Raw genomic sequence first — 27,609 nt, forward strand, 5'->3', positions numbered from 1 at the left:
AAGGTCCCCAACAAGAGCTGTGTATCTTAACACCAGAGCCAGGTACTGTATCTAAATACACGACTCTGGGAGGGACTACACTTTTCAAAGTAAAGTGGCCCTGTTGCCTTTATTGACAGACCGTAAAAGGCTGCCAGTTGCCACAGATCCGCATATTATCTTGCTTCTACATAATATGATCGTTTTAATTACATATCCAGAGCTCATATTCTTCTTCAGAGTAGCCTACAGATGTTCCATGATCACTACAATGACTCCTGACTTCCACCTTGTGGTTGGCTGTTGAACATACACCAACAGTCTCTGTGTACTGAAGAAATCATTACAATCATATTACATATTTCAGGTCAGCCTACATCCTGCTGACTGTTGTAAACATGATTGTACATGTCTGTTCCTGATCTTGCATATTCATAGACCTCTGCTTATTATGTGAATATACCTGTCCCTGTTATCGTATCCCTCACCAAATCTAAGGAAGTCTCTAGATTTTGCTCGCCTGAAGTAGAGTATATTATGATAAACTGTAGACCACACTATTTGCCAAGAGAGTTTTCATCTATACTTTTCGTGGCTGTTTATTTACCACCACAAACGGACGCTGGCACTAAGACCGCACTCAGCCAGCTGTATAAGGAAATAAGCAAACAGGAAACCACTCACCCAGAGGCGGCACTCCTACTGGCTGGAGACTTTAATGCAGGGAAACTTAAATCAGTTTAATCTCATTTCTATCAACATGTTGAATGCACAACCAGAGGGAAAACAATTCTAGATCACCTGTACTCCACACACAGAGACGCGTACAAAGCTCTCCCTCGCCCTCCATTTGGTAAATCTGACCACAATTCTATCCTCCTGATTCCTGCTTACAAGCAAAAATTAAAGCAGGAAGCACCAGTGACTCGGTCTATTAAAAAAGTGGTCAGACGAAGCAGATGCTAAACTACAGGACTGTTTGCCTATCACAGAATGGAACATGTTCCGGGATTCTTCTGAATGAATTGAGGAGTACAGTCACTGGCTTTATCAATAAGAGCATCGAGGATGTCGTCCCCACAGTGACTGTACGTACATACCTCAACCAGAAGTCAAGGATTACAGGCAACATTCGCACTGAGCTAAAGGGTAGAGCTGCCGCTTTCAAGATGCGGGACTCTAAACTGGAAGCTTATAAGAAATCCTGCTATGCCCTCCGACGAACCATCAAACAGGCAAAGCGCCAATACAGGGCTAAGATTGAATCATACTACACTGGCTCCGACGGTCGTCTTATGTGGCAGGGCTTGCAAACTATTACAGACTACAAAGGGAAGCACAGCCACGAACTGCCCAGTGACACGAGCCTACCAGACAAGCTAAATTACTTCTATGCTCGCTTCGAGGCAAGCAACACTGAGGCATGCATGAGAGCATCAGCTGTTCCGGACGACTGTGTGATCACGCTCTCCATAGCCGACGTGAGTAAGACCTTTAAACAGGCCAACATTCACTGGCGGGGCCAGATGGATTACCAGGAAGTGTGCTCCGGGCATGTGCTGACCAACAGGCAGGTGTCTTCACTGACATTTTCAACATGTCCCTAATTGAGTCTGTAATACCAACATGTTTTAAGCAGACCACCATAGTCCCTGTGCCAAAGAACACTAAGGCAACCTGCCTAAATGAGTACAGAGCCATAGCACTCACGTCCGTAGCCATGAAGTGCTTTGAAAGGCTGGCAATGGCTCACATCAACACCATTATCCCAGAAACCCTAGACCCACTCCAATTTGCGTACCGACCAAACAGATCCACGGATGATGCAATCTCTATTGCACTCCACACTGCCCTTTCCCACCTGGACAAAAGGAACACCTATGTGAGAATGCTATTCATTGACTACAGCTCAGCGTTCAACACCATAGTACCCTCAAAGCTCATCACTAAGCTAAGGATCCTGGGACTAAACACCTCCCTCTGCAACTGGATCCTGGACTTCCTGACGGGCCGCCCCCAGGTGGTGAGGGTAGGTAGCAACACATCTGCCACGCAGATCCTCAACACTGGAGCCCCTCAGGGGTGCATGCTCAGTCCCCTCCTGTACTCCCTGTTCACCCACGACTGCATGGCCAGGCACGACTCCAACACCACCATTAAGTTTGCAGACGACACACCAGTGGTAGGCCTGATCACCGACAACGATGAGACAGCCTATAGGGAGGTCAGAGACCTGGCCGGGTGGTGCCAGATTAACAATCTATTCCTCAACGTAACCAAGACTAAGGAGATGATTGTGGACTACAGGAAAAGGAGGACAGAGCACGCCCCCATTCTCATTGACGGGGATGTAGTGGAGCAGGTTGAGAGCTTCAAGTTCCTTGGTGTCCACATCACCAACAAACTAGAATGGTCCAAACACACCAAGACAGTCGTGAAGAGGACACGACAAAGCCTATTCCCCTTCAGGAAACTAAAAAGATTTGGCATGGGTCCTCAGATCCTCAAAAGGTTCTACAGCTGCACCATCGAGAGCATCCTGACTGGTTGCATCACTGCCTGGTACGGAAACTGCTCGGCCTCCGACCGCAAGGCACTTCAGAGGGCAGTGCGTACGGCCCAGTACACCACTGGGGCTAAGCTGCCTACCATCCAGGACCTCTACACCAGGCAGTGTCAGGGGAAGGCCCTAAAAATGTTCAAAGACCCCAGCCACCCCAGTTTTACCGCCAAGCCATAAGACTCCTGAACAGGTAATCAAATGGCTACCAGGACTATTTGCATTGTGTGCCCCCCCCCCCTATTTTACGCTGCTGCTACTCTCTGTTTATCATATATGCATAGTCACTTTAACTATACATTCATGTACTTACTACCTCAATTGGCCCAACCTACCAGTGCCCCCACACATTGGCTAACCGGGCTGTCTGCATTGTGTCCCGCCACCCACCACCCCCTCTTTTACGCTACTGCTACTCTCTGTTCATCATATATGCATAGTCACTTTAACCATATCTACATGTACATACTACCTCAATCAGCCTGACTAACCGGTGCCTATATATAGCCTCGTTACTGTTATAGCCTCGCTACTGTTATTTTTCACTGTCTTTTTTACTGTTGTTTTTATTTCTTTACGTACCTATTGTTCACCTTATACCTTTTTTGCACTATTGGTTAGAGCCTGTAAGTAAGCCTTTCACTGTAAGGTCTATCTATACCTGTTGTATTCGGCGCACGTGACAAATACACGTTGTTTTCTTATGCAGTATGAATGTCTATTGTACATTATAGCCTATCAGCTTCTAGAAACAAAACATTATCATTATAGTGACCAAATAGAATATCGATAAACGATCATCACATCAATACAATTTAATATTTAAAAAATAATAATAACACTGATTGAGAAAAATGCATAGACATTGTGTGTTGAGCACTGTTTTAGTAGTTGCCTCAAATAGTACCTCTAGAAGAATTCTTTAGCCAATGGTTACAAGCCACGATTTTCATGTATTAAGTTTTACATGGAAGACGTCTATTGGGAGAAAATGTCCCGTAGATTGTGAAATGTCCTGCTGCTATTGGCTGTGTTTTGTGCGTGGTGCCCTATGATTGGTCCGTCTTGGAGGGGGTTATTAAAAGGGGTGCTTTTTGTTAGGGGGGAGCTCCAACTTGTCGTTCTTCCTTGTCAAGGCGTCGGTGTGTTACGTTGATACGGTTGAGGTATAGGTTGATACACACGTCTTTTGTCTGAAGATAATTTTTTAGTCAAAAATGAAGCGGATTTGGTTTATTGGGCTGCTCTGTGCACTGTTAGCATTCGGTGAGTATCTGAGGATGTTTTTTTTTTTATTAGCATCGCTATTAGCGTTGTCTATCCATACGAGCTAGCGTTTGAACTTGATTTCCTTTATTGCTAGCCAGCCATCTGAATCGTGAGCTTGTGTTTCACCTTAATAGTTAGCTATGGACACCACTAGGCATTTTATTTGTAAGAATTTGGGTTTTATTCATTGAATTTGATTTCTAGGAGATTTTCTTACTGCTTCACACGTTTCTGGAAGTTTCCTTGTAAGCTAAGCAAACATCCTCTTCCTAGCTAGCAACCACAGATCACAACTGCTAACGCTAACGTTAGGATGAGCAAGCCAAGGCTAACACTATCTAGCGTAGCTAGTTTATGATATCTGTATTTCCTGTCATTTTGGCTAACTAAGGAATACAGCTATATATATTAGCCCGTGACTGAATTATACCGTCTGGTTTTCTGTCAGGTTGAATAGTCCACATCTCCTTTATGATTTGCATGCGACTCTTGTTTCAAACTCAAGGTAGCTAGCATCTTCAGTTTGTAACGGAAAACTATATATTTTTTGTTCTTTCATTAGTCCATTGTTGACAGTCCCAAAGTGTTTTGTTTGTCAGCACTCAAGCTTTCAAGATGTTTAACACTCAAAAAATAAATAAAACCATCCCTGTATGATGTATTTTACGTCATATAATGACGCATTTTGTGTTATATAAAGCAAAATGTATCATACGGGATGATTTCTGTATTGAGTTACATATCTTGAATGTCCCCAAATGTTTTGTCAGCACTCAAGCAAAGGTCTACAATGGACTAATAGTTTTTGGGTCGGAGTTTTCCATGAATAGGTTGCCTTTCAGAGATTCACCTACTCTGCTAACTTGGATGGTGTTTTTATGCAGCATCTGTGAGAGCAGAAGATGAACTTGACATTGACGGCGCTGTGGAGGATGATCTGGGAAAGAGCAGAGATGGATCCAAGACGGATGACGAGGTGGTGCAGAGGTAGGTCAGAGGGGTAAACTTTAAAGACGAACCAGACTCTGAGGGGCAGTCCCAGCCTCGTTACTGATGTACGTTTGCTAGTTGCACAGATCCCACACAATTGTTTGGGAGGGACCTTAAAGTTAAACATGACAGAAGTCTTCTACAGGGAAAAGAAAGGTGACGATCAGTTGCAGTGACAGTTCGGGTGTGACGCAGTGACAGTTCGGTGTGATGCACTGACCTGTTGAATGTCATTGATTTCTCTGTCCTCAGAGAGGAGGAGTCTATCCAGCTGGACGGGCTGAACGCAGCTCAGATCAAAGAGATTAGAGAGAAGTCGGAGAAACATGTCTTCCAGGCAGAGGTCAATCGCATGATGAAACTCATCATCAACTCTCTCTACAAGAACAAGGAGGTGAGTGCCGGTAGGGTTGCCGGTTTCCGGAAACTTCCCCATCCTTCCCTTGTCCTCCTGTGTGTTGGATCTTGAGACGGTTAATATTATGACTCCAGATTGTAGAGTCAGTAAAAGTTGCGTAGATCCATTCATAACCAACCCAGAGGTGTATGTTAACAGTAACCATCCTGTCCTCCTGTCTGTAGATCTTCTTGAGGGAGTTGATCTCCAACGCCTCTGATGCTTTGGATAAGATCAGACTGTTGTCTCTGACCAATGAGGATGCACTGGCTGCCAACGAGGAGCTCACCATCAAGATCAAGGTGTGTTTCATGGTCACGTCCTCAATCTCAATTCCGCGCACTCTTCTCAACCGTACTGGCGATGGTCCAAGGTCCTTCCCCTTGGACCTTCTTCTCCAATGTGTTTTGAGACTGTTAAGAGAGGAATGGAGGAAATTTGAATTGGAGAAAGGGTTAGTCTTTGAAAGATATTTGACTGATCCATTCTGCTTTGTAAGACATGGAAATTAATAAAATACCATTAGGACTCTGAGGTTGAGCTCACCTATTCTCTTCATGTTCTCCCTAGTCTGACAAGGAGAAGAACATGCTCCACATCACAGACACGGGTGTTGGCATGACCAAAGAAGACCTGATTAGAAATCTGGGTACCATCGCCAAGTCAGGCACCAGCGAGTTCCTGAACAAGATGACGGAGGTTGAAAGTGAGGGCCAGTCCACCTCAGAGCTGATTGGACAGTTCGGCGTGGGCTTCTACTCTGCCTTCCTGGTTGCTGACAAGGTGATTGTGTCTTCGAAGCACAACAACGGCACGCAGCACATCTGGGAGTCTGACTCCAATGAGTTCAGCGTGATCGAGGACCCCCGCGGAGACACCCTAGGAAGGGGCACCACCATCACGTGAGTGTCTCAGAGTACATTTGTTATGTTTACATTTTATTCATTTAACAGATGGTTATCCAGAGCAACTTACAGTTGATAGCTAGCTGAGACAACCACACATCAGTCGTAGTAAGTATTTAATTTTTTTGTACTTCCAAAAGTGAAAACTGGCAGTCTAGACGACCACAAGCAAATGCTCCTGGTATTTAAAGTTTTTGAATACCAGGCTATGGTATTAATAGTGGCCATGAATTAAATGAACTTGTGTAGAGTCATAAGATAATACAGGACAAAAATCCCTCAATGAAATTCAAAACAAAGTACGATGACCTTGAATCAATCTGTATTTTGACTGACTCATGTTTTGACACTAACGAGGTTCAATCTGCTTGTCGTCTTTGATTGGTCCAGGTTGGTGATGAAGGAGGAGGCTACAGACTACCTTGAGCTGGAGACCATCAAGAACCTGGTCAGGAAGTACTCCCAGTTCATCAACTTCCCCATCTACGTCTGGGCCAGCAAGGTATTGGAGTGGAACTATAGTATTTTTCCTGTCCTCTCCTTCATCTGCACTGATGGCACAATAATTTACAGGTGGAAACAATATGGTGGAATCAAGCTTATCATAGATAAAGGAGAGGAAGGGTTTGAGACCAGTTTGTCAAAGGAACAAACTATGGTGAACCATTGTAGCAGTGAGCTGTAGGAATAACATTTAGCCATTTTTCCCATCTCTTCCACCTGCCCAGACTGAGACTGTTGAGGAGCCCATCGACGAGGACACTGAGGCAGAGGAGAAAGATGCCACTGAGGATGAGGTAGAGGTGGAGGAAGAGGAGGATGAGAAGGAGGACAAGCCAAAGACAAAGAAGGTAAACAAACAGCTTGACTAGTTTTAGTTTCCCAAACCTCTCCTTCTGTACCAGTTCCATTTATTTGATCTATTCAAATGCTAACACACAGAATACAACTTAGATATCAATTGGTGTCTTATTTTGGATGTTTTTGACTTTTTAAAAACACAAAACCACTTCCATGCCTTTGGTCCAGGTTGAGAAGACTGTGTGGGACTGGGAGCTGATGAACGACATCAAGCCGATCTGGACGAGACCAGCCAAAGAAGTAGAGGAAGACGAGTACAAGGCTTTCTACAAGACCTTCTCCAAGGTATGCAGTCTGCGACCCTGACTTCCTTCCAGGGACTTCTTCCTAGCCAAAGCATCCATTTTAGTTTGCTCTTCGGAGTCTAGACTGGGTTCATGTGAAACCCTTTGTGACAACTGTTGACATGAAATGGGCTTTATGAATACCTTTGATTTGTCGCTCTCCCCCCTCAGGACACAGACGAGCCCCTGTCCCATATCCACTTCACTGCCGAGGGTGAGGTCACCTTCAAGTCCATCCTGTTTGTCCCCGCTGCCGCCCCCAGGGGCATGTTCGACGAGTACGGAACCAAGAAGAACGACTTCATCAAGCTGTTTGTCCGTAGAGTGTTCATCACTGATGACTTCAATGACATGATGCCCAAATACCTGAACTTTGTCAGGGGAGTGGTGAGTCGGCCTTACATAGCTTAAGTTATATAACTAATCTAAGACTTGGTACAGCAGGGTGGGTTTTTTCTGAATTGGAATTGACCTCTGATCCTGCTGTACAGTTAAATGATTGTTTGTTCATTTAATGATGTTACTTTCTAAGTGATTTATGATTGTTTTATTAGGTGGACTCTGATGACCTGCCCCTGAACGTGTCTAGAGAAACCCTGCAGCAACACAAGCTGCTCAAGGTGAGCCTATCTAATTAGAGAAGTGATCTGTTTCAGGTCAGTTTGGTGCCTAATGAAGATATGATTTGAACAGAATGACTTGTTATTAACCATCGTAGTGAATGATGTTAGCTTAGTAACTAAACGTTCCTCCATCCAGGTGATTCGTAAGAAGCTGGTGCGTAAGACCCTGGACATGATCAAGAAGATCGCTGAAGAGCAGTACAACGAGAAGTTCTGGAAGGAGTTTGGCACCAACATCAAGCTGGGTGTTATTGAGGATCACTCCAACAGGACACGTCTGGCTAAGCTGCTACGTTTCCAGACCTCCAACAGCGACACGGTGCTGGCCAGCCTGGAGCAGTACGTAGAGAGGATGAAGGACAAGCAGGACAAGATCTACTTCATGGCCGGGACCAGCCGCAAGGAGGTGGGTAGTGTTACACTGTATAGGCCACTTAGGCTGGTGTGGTGATGGCCATACGTGGAGATGGTGACGCGGGACCAGATACTTCATATCTAGAACTAGCTTAAAGGTGGTGGGAAGAGTGGACCGTAAACTGTTTTTTCCCTTGACTTTCCCTCCGTTTCTTATCTTGAACTCTGATGTTTTCAAATTACATTAAGGTAACCTCTCTGAATGCAACCACTCAGCTGGTTCCAATCTGCTCACTACCCCTTCCCCTGAGATGTTTGCAGATCTGTAAGGTGTAAGCAATCTTGTGTAATTGTAGGTTAATGTTCCTCCTAACCCTAATCTTCCCTTGTGTAATGTCCTCGTCCCCCAGGCGGAGTCTTCTCCCTTCGTGGAGAGTCTGTTGAAGAAGGGTTATGAGGTCATCTACCTGACTGAGCCAGTTGATGAGTACTGTGTTCAGGCTCTGCCGGAGTTCGATGGAAAGCGCTTCCAGAACGTGGCCAAGGAGGGCATCAAGTTTGACGAGAGTGACAAGGCCAAGGAGACAAGGGAGGCCCTGGAGAAGGAGTATGAACCTCTCACCACCTGGATGAAGGACAGCGCCCTCAAGGATAAGGTAACATACAGAACATGAAGGCAAAAGGTCAAACTTCAGCCCGCTCGAGATAAAAAAAAAAGTTTGGTTTTTTCCAGACTTGGATTAAATTTAGTGCTGGATTTAAAAAAAACACTTTCTCACAGGAGAATCCGTCTCTCAATGTTTTTGGATGAAATGATATTGTGGAAAACCTTGATCTATTTTGCTAATGTGTCCTTTTTCTCTTGTAGATTGAGAAGGCCATCCTGTCCCAGAGGCTGACCAAGTCCCCCTGTGCTCTTGTAGCCAGCCAGTACGGCTGGTCTGGTAACATGGAGAGGATCATGAAGGCACAGGCCTACCAGACCGGGAAAGACATCTCCACAAAGTGAGTGGTCATTTAGGCTTCTGTTTAAGTACCTAGAACACTTCCTCATTCCTACTTTGTGACAGGATCCAAATGTTTATCATTGACTGATTTAAAAAAAAAAAAAAAAAAAAAAAATGTATAAATTAATTTCAAGATCCTACTTGTGCTTCAGATTTCCTAATTCTCTTGCTGTGTTTCCAGTTATTATGCAAGCCAGAAGAAAACATTAGAAATCAACCCGAAGCACCCTCTCATCAAGGAGATGCTGAAACGTGTTTCTGTAAGTATTCACACAACACATCAACCTTGTGACATTTCTGTCATACTTGATTCTCAACGGGGGGGTGGGGGCCAATGAGGATCAAGCTAGAGAATGTTGACTTATGTTTGTACATTGTGCTGCTCTTGGCGCCGTCAGATCGCTGAGTGTTTAATTGTCATCCCTTCTATTTCTCTTTCCTGCAGACGGATGGCGAGGACCAGACTGCATCAGACCTGGCCATGGTGCTGTTTGAGACTGCCACACTGCGCTCAGGCTACCAGCTCCAAGACACCAAGGCTTACGGAGACCGGATTGAGCGTATGCTACGGCTCAGTATGAACGTGGACCTCACCGAACAGGCATGTCACAGCCCTGCTAAATACACAATCAGACATGATCAACTCCTAAATTCTGTAAATGAGTGGTGCTGTTGCCATGCGTTTCCCTCCAGTACAGTAGCCCTGGCCAAGCACACCTGACTCAATCATCAAGCCCTCAATGACTTGAATCGGTTTTGTCTGGGGCTACAACATGTGCTGTGGGGAGGACTGGAGACAGGAAAAATACTGCTCTAGCTCAGGGCTTATCCCACCTGTTTGAAAAGAAATGCAGTCTTACTCTGCATAAATACTGAGGAAATGAAATCTAATCCTGTTTTGCCCCGCCCCTTGCAGGTTGAGGAGGAGCCAGAGGAGGAGCCAGAGGAGGAACCGGAGGAAGAGCCTGAAGAGCCAGCAGAATATGAAGCGGCTGACGAAGAGGAGGAAATTCCAGATGAAGAAGCGGTGAGTCTCACACAGATCACAATGTTGCAGTTGACCAGTTTTGGGAAATTACGTTCATTCATGGTTTTATAGTTCAGATCATTTCCTTCCCAGACATGAACATCCAAATGTTTGGTGGATCAACATGTCAAACTTGGCTTTGGTTAGCCAATACCGAGAGACTGTGAGGTCACTCCCACTAAGGCCAACTTTGACTCATTGCTGTACCAGGCTTATATGTGCTATGCACCAGAGGTGGCTGATGGGAGGAGCTATTGGAGGGCAAGCTCATTGTCATGGCTGGAACGGTATCAAAAGTATGGAAACCACATGTTTAACTCTGTTCCATTCCAGCCATGACAATGAGCCCATCCTCCTATAGCTTCTCCCACCAGCCTCTGCTGTGCCCAATAGCCTGGGGAATAGGTTATAATTTGAATATTCATAGTTTAAATTGAAGTGTTTTGACTTGTTCTGCATGATTTAGTTAATGATGGTGAAACTACAACTAACCTCCCTCTCTCTGGCCAACAGGTAACAGACAAAGATGAGTTATAAAGCACTGTAAATGAGGAAGGGTTTAATGATGGACCTATCCTGGAGCTGAGCCACAACAAAGGCCCAAGTCCTAACTGGAAACCCAGACTGAATTCCACTTCTGTTCATGTTTGTTTCCACTCCATTATCTGTGTTAAGTGAAACAATAGTGAAATGTAGTGTGATTCAGTCTGTCAAGCCAAGACGACCTGTTGGCTAGGATACCCAACAGCCACCAATCAAGACTAGCCCAGTCCCACACCTGTTTGTGCTCTTGCCCAACAGATCTGGGACCAGGCTAAATCGAGGCCATCGGCCACACTATACTCACTCTGCGGAGGGTCCTGATGGGATGAGATTTTTACGGCTGGTGTTTTTCTTTCTGTTTTGTTACATTCCTCATGATTGTAAATTTGTTAATATTTAACTGAGCTGGAAAAGATGTGATCGACACTGTCCCTTGATCCCATTGAATAAATATTTCCTTGAAAAGGGGCTACTGTCTATGTGATGAATATAGTTGGTGACTCTTGGTACGGGTGAAGTTATACATAAACTAAATACTCTTTGTTGAATGAAGCGACATCTACAAATATGACAGAGAACATGTCTGAAGAACATACTGTTGAGGCGTTCCCATTTAAAGATGACCTCTGTGATTTAGATGCACAAAATTAACTGCATAGTGGGTCAATTAAGCCGCTGTTTTCATCCATCCTGTTGCTACCATGCTGTCAGCGGGTTAATATAGTAGGCAACAAGGAGTATATTAAAAGCCATGTGTTTTAAGCTCTCAAAATACTTTAGTTTTGAAAGTTCAGTGGTAGTGCATTCAGTTTAAAAGCTTATATTCTGCCAATTGTAATGACTAGGGCTACAACAGGCTTCATAGTTTGCAGTAGGCAAGGAAGCTGTGAGACAATCTAAGTTGAGTCACTGTACACATCGACGTTTGTAGCTGAAACGACTCAACAGTGGTGAAGCCACATTTTGAAGTCTGGCGCTTTTATGCGCACTTCTAAAATGGTTATAGTTAAGTATAAATTGCGTCGACAATCTTAAGTTTAGTCAGTCAATTTTTGGATGTTTAGTTAACGGTTCAAGAGCAGTGGCCTATAGAGCTTTTTTGCACATTTTAAAACTTTTAGTTCAAAAGTTGTATACAAACATTTCAGACCGGTCTGTAAATGTTAGTTGGAATGGCATTTCTAGCTTTTAAAGGCTGAAGACTAGTTCTTAATGACTTCAATGTAAATGTAGTGACTGGGAATTCTCAAGTCCATGCCACCTGAAATGCATTGGGATTTATGCAAATATGGTTGTAGTGAAAAGTAAAAGAAGGAAATTAGGCACGCTGACCAGTGTTAGTCTGGACATTTTTAATGTTTTTGTGTTGGCAGCTTTTAGGGTTTTTGGTGTGAGGTTCCAGCGGACTAACAAGTATGAACAGTTTCTAAAATGGTGCTTTGCTTTCAGCATGCACACCTACATATTGACAGCACAAATCTGTGATCTGATCTTTCTGTAAAACTAATTTAAAATCAACTTTATTTTAAACCTACCTCATCTGGTGTTTAGTCAACCAGTGTTGGGGAAAAGGGGTTCTATGGAAAGGTTGAGTTCCTTCTAGTCATTGAACAGTGGTGTATTCCACTCTAGTGGCCTAGCCCTAGATACCAAACTAACTCACAGTATCTAAGGAATCAAATCCCATCACGTTTATTAATTTGTGTATAGTTGTAAACAGGACTTTTCAGAGATTCTCTGATCAATATTCCATTTTAGTGAAAATCAAATTTTACATGTGCAGAAAGAAATGTTGCAGATCTCTCCAGAAAGACATCCTCTTTGTGAACAGTGGAGATTCCTCTCCTCAAACATGGTCATTGTATACACAGGGCCTAGTTCAGAGTCGGATCACAATCAGCTCTGTTTAAATATGTTGGAGAATTCAGTCCTCCATCTGATGAGTTTAACATAAGGTAGAGGAAATGGCTCACACTTACAGTTGGTGTGACTCACAAAAGGTAAAGACCATAAACTCCTGTATCTACCAACACAACAGGACTCTAGCAACACAGCCTACAGTAGAGTAGAACGTCCAGCCTTCCAGTAACCGAGCTGCGATAGAGTACACAAACTTCTGTGTAGCATAAGGCTATTGAGAGGACCCTTGATACTTGACGAGAGGATTTCAAACTCCTATTGACCCTGGGCATGTGGATGATACGAGGTGAGATGACTACATCCAGACTGTCCTCTGTCAAAGTGTTTTTTCTTTACAATGTACTTTTGAGCTGTTTTTTTTTTAACATAGGTTTTTGTATGACTTTTCCTGGGTCATGTTCGTTAAGGCACACCATAGTAAAGCTTTTTGCAATGAAAAAAAAACAAGCATTTATTTTTTTGGGATACTTTCAGAATCAGATATCACTTGTTTTAAACTTTATTCAGTGCCATTTTATTCTGTTTGGTGCCTACTGACCACTGCCTTGATCTCATTAACTGGTGTTCATTTCCTCTGCGGATGGTTTCAGGCTCGGCTCCAGAGGTTTCGCTGATAGGCCTGCCAGGCACAGCTAGACTGGCAGAGAACAGCAAGGCTGGCACTGTGACCTACAGCTTCCAGGTGGCTCTGTCCCCAGGTTCCAGCTTGGCATCAGGATACCCCAGGATACTCAACTCTGACCCCCTCACCAACAAATTCACTGTGTCCATGATCAACACTAACAAAGCACAGGCGAGGCATTGCTCAATACTACCCTAGCAAGGCCTGATATGTACCAGGCCATGGGTTCAAATGCTATTTGAAATCTTTAAAATACTTTGAGCATTTCTTTCAGCCTGTCTGGAGAGCTATGTGGATGGGGTTTGTACTTTTGAGACTTTTTAAAAATGATTTCAAATCATTTTTAAACCCAGGTCTGGTACAACCCCTCACAGAAGAAACGCCATGTCTTGCAAAGTGAAAGTAAAGGTGGATGATTTCATGATACATTTTCTGTTCTGAATACAGGTAACAGTAACAGGTACTACCAACCTGGATTTTGAGACATCACCCAACAGCTTTGTCCTTCAGATCCTCGCCGTGGACAGTACGAAGGACCTGGCTCTTCAGAGACTCACAGTGATCCTAACTGACGTCAACGAACCCCCTGTATTCCTAGATGAAGGTACTGTGTGTGTGTGTGTGCCTGTGTGTGAACATGCGTGAAATGGTTATTATGACTTCCACAGCCCATTTTAACCTCCTGTGTGTTCCTGTATCCTCTCAGAGTCTGTCCTGTATGTTCTGGAGAAATCCCCACCAGGACAGATCTACAGGCCAACAGTCTCTGATCCTGAGAACCAGCCTGTGACTGTATGACTTCCTCAACCTCTCTCTCACTCACTCACTCACTCACTCACTCACTCACTCACTCACTCACTCACTCACTCACTCACTCACTCACACTCACTCACTCACTCACTCTCTCTCACATACCAGGGTTGGGTAAATTTCAATTCAGTTAGGAAGTAAATTGAAATTCATCGTATTGAAATTGAATTTACTGTGCAACCCTGACACACACTGTCTGTCTATTAGTTGAAATATCTGACTTCCATGTTGTTGTGTATTTTAGTTTACACTGACCCCGTCAAACACAGAGTTTCGTATTGACGTTGGCTCAGGCTTCCTGACTACAACTAAACAGTTCAGCTATCTGACTGACCCCAGAAGGTAGAGATATGTCTCCTGCACACAGACATCACATTCTAATATATTGGGTACTGTGCCGTTGAAAATGTCTCTCCACAGATGTCGCTAACAGCATAGCACAGCATTATGTCAGTGTGTAGTGATGTCTTGTAAATGTTACATTCTAACATTCTTATCCGTCCTGCATTCTGTGTCCTGCAGCTATGCCTTCAACCTGACAGTGAGTGATGGGAACATCAGCATATCCAGAACACTGGTCATCAACATCGTCAACAGGAACGATGATAAACCTCAGTTCCTGAAGTCAGTGTTACTGTTGAAGACTTTAGTAACACTTTACTTTAGAAAATACTCATATACATCGTTTATAAAAGTGAATTTGTTTATAGTTTTAAACAAATCTGTCATAAACGGTTGTAGGTAGCACACTGGTTGAAATTGTGTGTTTCTCATTTAGCTCTTTCGATTCCTGTATGACCTTACCCATTTTTATTTTTTTACTGTATATCTATACTGTGTGTGTTTTGTGTCGTAAGCAGTACAATCACAGACTTCACAGTCTCTGAGGAGCTGAGTCCAGGGTTTATCGTGACCAACATCACAGCAGTGGTACCCGATGACTCCTTCTACATCATCTACAGCATCGGCACCAACAACTACCTGGCTATACACAGTTGTGAGTACACTGCGCAGTCATACTATACATACTTACCGTACTTCCACAAAATATCGATAATTGACCATAACTAAAAGGGAATTTGTTCTGCGATCAATTAGTGAAGATTGTAATTTTCAGTTTTAACAAACCGTCCCCACTACAATTAGAAAAACATGGAATGTGGACATACAGTATGAGCTCAGCGTCACTACCTGATTGAAATTTAAAAAAACAATGAACATTATTTAGATTTTTTTTAAATGCTCACTGTGCGCCCTGTGTTTTGGCCTGTCCCATGTCTCAGACACTGGCCTGGTGACTATAGCCAACAGGATGGACCGTGACTCAGCTCCTCTCAGGGAGGACCCCGTAATAACGGTCCCTGTGACAGCCACCTCCAGCCCCTCTGGTCCTCCCTCCAACACCATCACCCTGACCAACACCATCACTCTCACCATCACCGTCACTGACATTAACGACAACCCTCCCATCTGCTCCCCAGGCGCACAGAGGTCATATTTTTATACTGTTGTTTATCTTTTATTTTCAGTATTGTATCCAACAGATAGAGACAGTTAGGTAGGAAAGGAGTGTGTCAGAAGAGATGTGGCTTGGATTTGAACCCGTGTTGACACTAGTATGTACACGAAGGCAGCAGCCATTATTGTTATGTATCCATTGCATCGTTTCCTTTGACTGGATCCAGGGTGGCAGTATCTGAGACGGAAAAACCTGGGTCCCTGATCACCACGGTAACGTGTACAGATAATGACGTTGAGACGGCCTTCAGAGAGTTCCTGTTCACTGGCCTGTCCTGTCTGGGCTGCGCTAACCGCTTTGCTCTGGAACCCACGGGATCCAATCAGATCGTAGTAAGCAGAATATTAATATTTAAAGGGACAGGAGTTTTTCCTGACCAGTGACATGAAAGTATAACATTACTGAATGATCCCATTTATACAAAGTCACAAACGTATACTTACATGAGGTTGTTTACAATTCTTTCCCCGTACAGCTCAAAGGAAACCTGGACCTTGAGGATCCCAGTAACCTGCTTGATGGTAATGAAGCAGCTGTGGCTGAGGATAAGGATGAGCCCAACCTAAAAGGTAGGTGACTGTTTATTTGCTGGTTTGCTTGTTTCTTTTTTTATTAGGTGACTGACTGCCTAGACTGAACACAATTGTATATCACAAAGTACAGTAGTGTGATTTCCCCCCCCCCCCCACACTCAGACTCATTTTGAACTCTAATTCCCATGGTGCTTTGCAGGTAGTGCATACATCTATGTGACGGTGACACCTGTGAATGAGTTTCCCCCTGTGTTTAGCACTCCATCGTATTTCTACAGAATCTCTGAGCTTCTTGGACGTAAGTTACTACAACTATAATAACTACACTAAAACAATAACAACTACAGCAACTACACTACAGCAACTACACTACAACTATAACAACTACACTACAACTATAACTACACTACAACTATAACTACACTACAACAACTACACTACAACTATAACAACTACACTACAACTATAACTACACTACAACAACTACACTACAACTATAACAACTACACTACAGCAACTACACTACAACTATAACTACACTACAACAACTACACTACAACTATAACAACTACACTACAGCAACTACACTACAACTATAACAACTACACTACAGCAACTACAGTACAACTACAACAACTACACTACAACAACTACACTACAACTATAACAACTACACTACAACTATAACTACACTACAACAACTACACTACAACTATAACAACTACACTACAGCAACTACACTACAACTATAACTACACTACAACAACTACACTACAACTATAACAACTACACTACAGCAACTACACTACAACTATAACAACTACACTACAACAATAACAACTATAACAACTACACTATAACAACAACACTACAACTATAACAACTACACTATAACAACAACACTACAACTATAACAACTACACTACAACAACAACACTACAACTATAACAACTACACTACAACTATAACAACTATAACAATTACACTACAACTATAACAATTACACTACAACTATAACAACTATAACAACTACACTACAACAATAACAACTACACTACAACTATAACAACTACACTATAACTATAACAACTATAACAACTACACTACAACTATAACAACTACACTATAACTATAACAACTATAACAACTACACTACAACTATAACAACTATAACAACTACACTACAACTATAACAACTATAACAACTACACTACAACAATAACAACAACACTACAACTATAACAACTACACTATAACTATAACAACTATAACAACTACACTACAACTATAACAACTACACTATAACTATAACAACTATAACAACTACACTAAAACTATAACAACTACACTACAACAATAACAACTACACTACAACAATAACAACTATAACAACTACACTACAACTATAACAACTATAACAACTACACTAAAACTATAACAACTATAACAACTACACTACAACTATAACAACTATAACAACTACACTACAACTATAACAACTACACTACAACTATAACAACTACACTAAAACTATAACAACTACACTACAACTATAACAACTATAACAACTACACTACAACTATAACAATTACACTACAACTATAACAACTATAACAACTACACTACAACTATAACTACACTACAACAACTACACTACAACTATAACAACTACACTACAACTATAACTACACTACAACAACTACACTACAACTATAACAACTACACTACAACTATAACTACACTACAACAACTACACTACAACTATAACAACTACACTACAACTATAACAACTACACTACAACTATAACAACTACACTACAACTATAACAACTATAACAACTACACTACAACTATAACAACTATAACAACTACACTACAACAATAACAACTACACTACAACTATAACAACTACACTACAGCAACTACACTACAACTATAACAACTACACTACAACAATAACAACTATAACAACTACACTATAACAACAACACTACAACTATAACAACTACACTATAACAACAACACTACAACTATAACAACTACACTACAACTATAACAACTACACTATAACAACAACACTACAACTATAACAACTACACTACAACTATAACAACTACACTATAACTATAACAACTACACTACAACTATAACAACTATAACAACTACACTACAACAATAACAACTACACTACAACTATAACAATTACACTACAACTATAACAACTATAACAACTACACTACAACAATAACAACTACACTATAACTATAACAACTATAACAACTATAACAACTATAACAACTACACTACAACAATAACAACTATAACAACTACACTACAACTATAACAACTATAACAACTATAACAACTACACTACAACAATAACAACTATAACAACTACACTACAACTATAACAACTACACTACAACTATAACAACTACACTACAACTATAACAACTACACTATAACTATAACAACTACACTACAACTATAACAACTACACTACAACTATAACAACTACACTACAACTATAACAATTACACTACAACTATAACAACTACACTACAACTATAACAACTACACTACAACTATAACAACTATAACAACTACACTACAACAATAACAACTACACTACAACAATAACAACTACACTACAACAATAACAACTACACTACAACAATAACAACTACACTACACCACACCGAGCTCATTGATATGTGTGTGCCTCTCCCTCCAGGTGGGACGGTGATAGGATCAGTGAAAGCTACGGACAGAGACCTCCCTGCCACCGACGTCCGTTACTCCCTGATCTCTGGTGGAGGAACTGGTGGTCTGTCTAACATCTTCTCCCTGGACCCCAAGCTGGGGAGTCTCACCCTACTGACCCGGCCAGACTACGAGACCACCCAGACCTACCGCCTGGTCATCAGAGCTGAGGACGGGGACCCCATCAGTCCGCTCATTGTCACCACTACGGTACCACGGCCTGGTGACCTTTATATTGACATAACAAGACATTATTCCTAATGATGTAAACACAGTCCAGTGCCTGTTTTTTCCAACCACTTTTTTTTTCGTCTTCCAGGTTGCCCTAGCAAAAGGGGTATTTATCTTCAATGGGTCTTACCTGGTAATTAAAAATAAATATGCATGTATTGGTGATTTTTGCGTTTTGTTTAGGTCACTATCAACATCACAGAGGCCAATGACGAGCCTCCACTGTGTGGCCCCAACCAGACACATCTAATAATCCCCAAGGACCTGAGGACAGGCTCCAACATCCAGGGCTTCATCATGACCTGCTCAGACAGGGACTCCCCTTCAGCCTCCTTCATCTACTCTATCTCAGGTACCGCCGGCCTCTAGGCAGCATATTCAGAAAACATTTCAGTACGAATGCTGATCTAGGATCAGGTTCCTCCGTCTAAATGATCTAATATGATACAAAAGGCAAAACTGATTTGAGATGACTTGGTCCGTTGTGGCTCAGTTGGTAGAGCATGGCGTTTGCAACGCCAGGATTGTGGGTTCGATTCCCACAGGGAGACCAGTATGAAAATGTATGCACTCACTGCTGTAAGTCACACTATATAAGAGTGTTTGCTAAATGACGTACAGAGTATTCAGAAAGTATTCAGACCCCTTGACTTTTTCCACATTTTGTTACCTTACAGCCTTATTCTAAAATAGATTAAATAATTTCTTTCCCCTCATCAATATCAACACATTACCCCATAATGACAAAGCAAAAACTGTTTTTTAGACATTTTTGCAAATGTATAAAAAAAAAAAACAGATATCACATTTACATAAGTATTCAGGCCCTTTACTCAGTACTTTGTTGAGGCACCTTTGGCAGCAATTACAGCATCGAGTCTTCTTGGGTATGACGCTACAAGCTTGGCACGCATGGGTTTTTCCCATTCTTCTCTGCAGATCCTTTCAAGCTCTGTCAGGTTGGATGGGGAACGTCGCCGCACAGATATTTTCAGGTCTCTCGAGAAATTTTTGATCGGGTTCAAGTCCGGGCTCTGGCTGGGCCACTCAAGGACATTCAGAGACTTGTCCCAAAGCCACTCCTGCGTTGTTTTGGCTGTGTGGTTACGGATGTTGTCCTGTTGGAAGATGAACCTTCACTCAAGTCTGAGGTCCTGAGCGCTCTGGAGCAGGTTTTCATCAGGAATCTCTTAGTACTTTGCTTCGTTCAACTTTCCCTCGATCCTGACTAGTCTTCCAGTCCCTGCCGCTGAAAAACATCCCCGCAGCATGATGCTGCCACCACCATGCTTCACCGTAGGGATGGTGCCAGGTTTCCTCCAGACGTGATGCTTGACATTCAGGCTAAAGAGTTCAGCTTGGTTTCATCAGACCAGAGAATCTTGTTTCTTATGGTCAGAGTCCTTTAGGTGCCCTTTGGCAAACTTTAAGGGGGCTGTCTTTTACTGAGGAGTGGCTTTCATCTGGCCACTCTGCCATAAAGGCCTGATTGGTGGAGTGCTGCAGAGATGGTTGTCCTTCTGGAAGGTTCTCCCATCTCCACAGAGGAACTCTGGAGAATCTGTCAGAGTGACCATCGGGTTCTTGGTCACCTACCTGACCAAGGCCCTTCTCCCCGATTGCTCAGTTTGGCCGGGCGGCCAGCTCTACGAAGAGTCTTGGTGGTTCCAAACTTCTTCCATTTAAGAATTATGTTTCCCAGATCTGTGCCTCGACACAATCCTGTCTCGGGTCTCTACGGACAATTCCTTCCATAGCTTGCTTGGTATTTTTTTATACATTTGCAAAAAATTCTAAAAAACTGCTTTCGCTTTGTCATTACAGGGTATTGTGTGTAGATTGACAAGGGGGAAAAAAACAATTTTATGAATTTTAGAATAAGGCTGTAACGTAAACAAAATGTGGAAAAAGTCAAAGGGTTTGAATACTTTCCGAATGCACAGTAAATGTAATTAGCACTCCTACTGTAAGATGCTTTATGGACACCAGCCCTGAGCTAACTGAGAAACCTGTACTCTAGATATGATCCTTGAAGACTGGTCTGACATACTTAACTTTTAGAAATATATAAGATATCATAGGCTTGATATTTCCCAAAATGTTTCCCTATAGGGGCCAGCAACCTGAACAACCATTTTGTGTTCTCACCTTCCTCTGGCACCAACGTCACCAGACTCTTCCTGAAGGAGCCCTTTGACTATGAGAGTGGCCTGGACCGAGTCTGGCACTACAGGTCAGATATTCTAGCTACTATTGGTGCTCTTATCAGTCTGAACACCTATCAGTCTGACAAACATATACTGTACAATGCACTCTGAACTGAGAAACTATCTGACTGTGATGGTTACATGCAGTCTTAACTTCTAACTTTATATGGTTGATTGGTTGGTTGGTACAGCCTGACTGTGCTGGTTTCTGATGGGAACCTGCGGTCTGCAGGGTCTGAGCCAAGAGGTCTGACCCAAACTGGCACAGTCATCATCAATATCCTAGTAGTGGACCCTGACCTCACCACCATCACCACCACAACTATAGTAAGCCTTATCTCTATACTTTAATGAGCCTAGCGTAAAGTCAGATCACCACTCCCCCAGGGGGCATTGCTTTCTTAAAGCAGTGGTTGCAGCTGCTGCCTTTGGTCATGGCGACCTGAATTCGAGCTGTGCTCAGGGACCTCCTACACTCCAACCACTATTCGGACTCCTAACCAATTGTGCTATTTTATGTTTTTTTCGCAGTGCAAAAAAAAATATATAAAAGAAATATATATAACGATGTACAAATGGCCCCTGACTAACCTGAACCCCTGCACATTATACGGTACCCCCTGTATATAGCATCATTATTGTTATTTTGTTGTGTAATAAACATTTTTTTAAAGTTTTACTTTAGTTTATGTAGTAAATATTTTCTTAACTCTATTTTCTTAAAACTGCATTGTTGGTTAAGGGCTTGTAAGTAAGCATTTCACTGTAAGGTCTACACCTGTTGTATTCGCCGCATGTGACAAATAACATTTGATTTGAATAAAGACATTAGTAGTGTTACCATAACAACTATTTGCCTCTTTTCTACATCTACTCTGAACAACACATCTTGATGTGAATTTCCTCACACCACAGACTAGAGCAACCACAGTTAACCTTTCCCTTGCAGCCTCGTGTAACATACATCACCATCACCAAGAACACGTACAGCATTGACGACTGGTATATATGGTTTGTCATTGCTCTGGGGACCATGCTACTGCTTGGTTTACTGTCATTCCTGCTGTATCACCTCTGTGGGAAGCTCTACAAGGCTCTTAAACACAGTGTCTGCTCCTGCTGCGAACCCAGGCCCCGGGAAGACAAGGAAGTACTGTGAGTATTAACTGAAATGATGTTACAACCAGCTTACGACGTCTTTACAACCAGTTTTGCCTGCTGAGCCGAGCTGTGAGAGAATCATTACGTTTTACGTTTTAGTCATTTAGCAGACGCTCTTATCCAGAACGACTTACAGTAGTGAATGCATACATTTCATACTCCATACTGGTCCCCCATGGGAATCGAACCCACAACCCTACCAACTGAGCTACACAGGACTAAACAAATGTTGTCAAACCATCCAGTTATTGAAGGTACATTTACATTTTAGTCATTTAGCAGACGCTCTTATCCAGAGCGACTTACAGTAGTGAATGCATACATTTAATTTCATTTTCATGCATTTTTTGTACTGGTCCCCCGTGGGAATCGAACCCACAACCCTGGCGTTGCAAACACCATGCTCTACCAACTGAGCCACAATCGTTACATGGCTGTGGGGGAATCGTTACACGGCTGTGGGGGAATCGTTACACGGCTGTGGGGGAATCGTTACACGGCTGTGGGGGAATCGTTACACGGCTGTGGGGGAATCGTTACACGGCTGTGGGGGAATCGTTACACGGCTGTGGGGGAATCGTTACATGGCTGTGGGGGAATCGTTACATGGCTGTGGGGGAATCGTTACATGGCTGTGGGGGAATCGTTATATGGCTGTGGGGGAATCGTTACATGGCTGTGGGGGAATCGTTACATGGCTGTGGGGGAATCGTTACATGGCTGTGGGGGAATCGTTACATGGCTGTGTGGGAATCGTTACATGGCTGTGGGGGAATCAAGACATTGTTGATAACAGAAATGTATATTTCATGTATTACTAATGATATATTTTATTTTCTCTGTCACATAGGATCCCAGAACCAACACCTCCAAAGAGGGAAATATTAATGGTAAGAGTCTACCTACAGTCTGGCTACAGTCTACCTACAGTCTACCTACAGTCTGGCTACAGTCTACCTACAGTCTGGCTACAGTCTACCTACAGTCTACCTACAGTCTGGCTACAGTCTACCTACAGTCTACCTACAGTCTGGCTACAGTCTACCTACAGTCTGGCTAGTCTACCTACAGTCTACCTACAGTCTGGCTACAGTCTACCTACAGTCTGGCTACAGTCTACCTACAGTCTACCTACAGTCTGGCTACAGTCTACCTACAGTCTGGCTAGTCTACCTACAGTCTACCTACAGTCTGGCTAGTCTACCTACAGTCTGGCTACAGTCTGGCTATAGTCTACCTACAGTCTGGCTATAGTCTACCTACAGTCTGGCTAGTCTACCTACAGTCTGGCTATAGTCTACCTACAGTCTGGCTACAGTCTACCTACAGTCTACCTACAGTCTGGCTAGTCTACCTACAGTCTGGCTACAGTCTACCTACAGTCTGGCTAGTCTACCTACAGTCTGTTAAAGTGCCGCTGTGTTCTAGGACCTCGATTCAATTGTTGGTGACTGTCCTCTCTATATACACGCTCTCTCTATTCCAGGAAGTGATCAAGATCAACACTGTATTTGATGGAGAGGAAGTTGATCCTGGTAAGTTTCTCTCATTTCCTGTTATTTGTTCTGAGATTATATAAAACCTAATTCTGACCTTTAGCATTTAAAAAAAAAAATGTAAACATTTTTTTTTTACATTTTTCAGTCACAGGGAGGGTGTACGAGTACAACAGTAAGTCTGGAGCCAGACGCTGGAAGGACGTTACCACTGTGTCTGAGTCTGTCCCTATGATACAGCCAGAGAGCAGCAGCATGGTCAGGAGTGGGAGGGCTAGCACTGGCCAATCAAAAATGAGGAGTGAGGGAGTAGGCAGGGCCACAGAGGATAGAGGATCTCCCTGGTCCAGTCAGAGCAGACAAACGTCTGGATAGTCTGCAAGGTCTGCTCGGTCTGCTCTTTCAGAAGGAGGCGTAAAGTTAGATATGGTACCCATGACAACTAGGGGAAGGCCCAACATGTCTGAATTCTGATTCCTCACTGACATATAATACATTACTTGTGTGTTTAGACATTTTTCAAATCATTATTATAGGATTTAAGTTTTGGGAAAATTGTTTAGCCTTTACAACAGTTGTGTAAACGTTTGTACAGATAATGTACGTGCAGAGATACTCAAATATGTTGTACATTAGTACAAGCTGGGTCGGGTCATAATATGACTTGGTAACAGCTTTGTAAATCAAAATAACAGACAAATAAATATAACCTGTCAACGCTTATCTAGATCAAAACTGCTCTGGTGTTGCTATGTTACACAGACCGTTGAGGCACAGACCGTTGCCGTCATTCATCAAAGTCAAGTGTAACCAACTGTCCTACTGATGATTCACTAATCCTGCCACCCTTCTACCATAACTGTGTCTTTTGGTACGTTTTGAAATGCTCAGAAAAAAAGTATATTCACACAGAAAATAATCAAATAACATTTTCATAATTGCAAAGAAAGTTGCTATAGACTATAATCAACTTTTTCAATGTTAAAAGACCGGTCCTGTACAGGACATCAACTAACAGTTGGGCACTACAGTCAGACGCTTCATCATTGGTCAGGGCCTTTTCACGCAGGGAAGTTGTCAGCAGTCATATGAATGACACAGTTGGTCTTCAGACACTCCTGGGAAGAGAAGAGAAGGGAAGGGAAGAGAAGGGAAGAGAAGACAAGGGAAGAGAAGAGAAGGGAAGGGAAGAGAAGAGAAGAGAAGGGAAGAGAAGAGAAGGGAAGAGAAGGGAAGGGAAGAGAAGGGAAGAGAAGACAAGGGAAGAGAAGAGAAGGGAAGGGAAGAGAAGGGAAGAGAAGAGAAGGGAAGAGAAGGGAAGGGAAGAGAAGAGAAGAGAAGAGAAGGGAAGAGAAGAGAAGGGAAGAGAAGAGAAGGGAAGGGAAGAGAAGAGAAGGGAAGAGAAGGGAAGGGAAGAGAAGAGAAGGGAAGGGAAGAGAAGGGAAGAGAAGGGAAGGGAAGAGAAGGGAAGGGAAGAGAAGGGAAGAGAAGGGAAGGGAAGAGAAGGGAAGAGAAGGGAAGAGAAGAGAAGGGAAGAGAAGGGAAGAGAAGGGAAGGGAAGAGAAGGGAAGGGAAGAGAAGGGAAGAGAAGGGAAGAGAAGAGAAGGGAAGAGAAGGGAAGAGAAGAGAAGGGAAGGGAAGAGAAGGGAAGGGAAGGGAAGGGAAGGGAAGGGAAGGGAAGGGAAGAGAAGAGAAGGGAAGAGAAGAGAAGGGAAGGGAAGAGAAGAGAAGAGAAGGGAAGGGAAGAGAAGGGAAGAGAAGACAAGGGAAGAGAAGAGAAGGGAAGGGAAGCATTCGTGATGATTTAAGTCACAGGGAGTAGACAAGCAAACGACACCTTCCACATTGCAGCCGACTTTGAAGTCGAGTCAAGACTGACTGATCTACAAATAAATCACCTTGTATCATAAATATCTACTCAATATCATTTTTTTTTAGATCAGGTCAGTCACAATTTACCCATGATACATCCTGATTTAGGATCAGTTTAACCAGCACCCTGTGACTGAGTACTGGGTTGCTGTGTGTGGTAGAGGGGAGATAGACTGGCCCTATATTTGTTTGTGCTGTCAGTAAATTACCATATGAGTTGGCAAAACAGCACAAACAAATCTAGAACCAGTCTAGAGGACAGAGCATGTGACAAAGCAAAAAAATGTTATGTGTTTGAGAGAAGGGAGTTGACTAAAGTCAACACACAGCTTCACACAGGAATGTAAACAGCCTGTCTCCTTACTACTGTAACCAGCTTGATGTGCCTCTATTATAGCCTAAAAAGGAATTGAATTGGGTACAGTCTCACTTATCTCTAATATTCACAAGAATACACCAAAGACGTCATAGATTTCATCAAGGCAATTCATTGGCTGGGATTGTCCTGAGAGAGAAAAAACCCCACTATACTAATATCTAATACATTCAGTATTGTACATGAAAGAATATTCTAAATGACCAAAGCATATTACATGTCAGTGGATGGACAGAAAGCAACATTGTGATTAAAAGCTAAAGTTTGAAGGAAACTGACACAGTAATAGAATAATAACTATTTACAGACACAAAACAAAAAGTTAATGTGACAAGAACAACTGTCAAAAGGCGTACAAGAGCAACTCAGAGGAAGTTAAAAAGGTTTGTTCCTGCAAGGGCACCATACCACCTCTCCTCTGCGGGCACTGTTGCTGATTAGGGCATCAGTGGATGGCGAAGGGGGGTTCATATAAGGTCTGGCACCTGCCTGCGCTCAATCCCTAGGCTCTGGAGCTGGGCAGTCTGTCTCTGTCGTGCCATGGGGTCTCTTTATCGGGGACCCAGGTGTTGCCCACCCACAGAACGACATTCAAGGAACCACAGAGAGAGAGAGACAAGAGAGAGAGACAGAGAGACAGAGACAGAGAGAGAGACAGAGACAGAGACAGAGAGAGAGAGAGAGACAGACAGACAGACAGACAGACAGACAGACAGACAGACAGACAGACAGACAGACAGACAGACAGACAGACAGACAGACAGACAGACAGACAGACAGACAGACAGACAGACAGACAGACAGACAGACAGACAGACAGACACAGACAGAGGCTTTTTCTCAATTTCATATAAATCTGTTCTCTCCTTGGCTCCGCCTCTTCATCTGCACTGACCCGGAAAAGATTGACGTGTGAAAACAATATGGTGGAAGCTCATCATTAGGCTGTCTTTCACTTGATCATTTTATTTTAGATCAGTGGGGAAAAGGAGAGAGAATAAAAACATGACTGAGAAAAGACATTATCTCACCAGACATGTTGAGACCATGCCCTGTGCCTTTCAGCCCTGTGCCTTTCGGCCCTGTGCCAGGGTACACTCTGTAGTCCCCTGGCCCACGACGATGCACTCTTCAACCACAGGATGGCAAAGAGCACGATCACCACAATGTTCTGCCAGAATGGAAGGAAGGAGACACACACACACAAGGAGGAGCTGGGGGACGACAACATTTAAGAGTCAGGGTCTCTCTAGCGGCCTGGAGCCAGCCCTGGTCTGCTGTTTCCAACTATTTATGTGTC

At 43.0% G+C, this 27,609-nt stretch overlaps 2 protein-coding genes across 2 annotated transcripts; both read left to right on the plus strand.

The window, feature by feature from the left end:
* The first annotated feature begins 3,558 nt into the window (after window positions 1-3,558).
* Window positions 3,559-11,267, plus strand: LOC106561706 (endoplasmin). The gene is made up of 17 exons (XM_014125920.3): window positions 3,559-3,805; window positions 4,693-4,795; window positions 5,051-5,192; window positions 5,381-5,497; window positions 5,766-6,097; window positions 6,491-6,602; window positions 6,829-6,951; window positions 7,130-7,246; window positions 7,417-7,632; window positions 7,800-7,865; window positions 8,005-8,274; window positions 8,633-8,878; window positions 9,091-9,227; window positions 9,411-9,489; window positions 9,675-9,830; window positions 10,146-10,256; window positions 10,770-11,267. Exons 1-17 carry the CDS (start codon window positions 3,757-3,759, stop codon window positions 10,791-10,793), a joined length of 2,400 nt encoding a protein of 799 aa, XP_013981395.1. The 5' UTR covers window positions 3,559-3,756; the 3' UTR covers window positions 10,794-11,267.
* A 1,722-nt stretch (window positions 11,268-12,989) lies between these two features.
* LOC106561710 (cadherin-related family member 3) lies at window positions 12,990-25,253 on the plus strand. The gene is made up of 18 exons (XM_082956636.1): window positions 12,990-13,005; window positions 13,310-13,512; window positions 13,789-13,945; window positions 14,048-14,133; window positions 14,396-14,493; window positions 14,674-14,775; window positions 15,012-15,148; window positions 15,435-15,704; window positions 15,896-16,002; window positions 16,146-16,239; window positions 16,403-16,501; window positions 18,938-19,209; window positions 19,381-19,549; window positions 21,310-21,514; window positions 21,596-21,637; window positions 22,320-22,554; window positions 23,734-24,100; window positions 24,210-25,253. The coding sequence occupies exons 1-18, from the start codon at window positions 12,990-12,992 to the stop codon at window positions 24,434-24,436; spliced, it is 2,886 nt and encodes a 961-aa protein (XP_082812762.1). The 3' UTR covers window positions 24,437-25,253.
* The last annotated feature ends 2,356 nt before the right edge of the window (window positions 25,254-27,609 follow it).

This window comes from Salmo salar, chromosome 10 (assembly GCF_965601325.2).
Source record: "Salmo salar chromosome 10, fSalSal1, whole genome shotgun sequence".
Classification (NCBI taxonomy): Eukaryota; Metazoa; Chordata; class Actinopteri; order Salmoniformes; family Salmonidae; genus Salmo; species Salmo salar.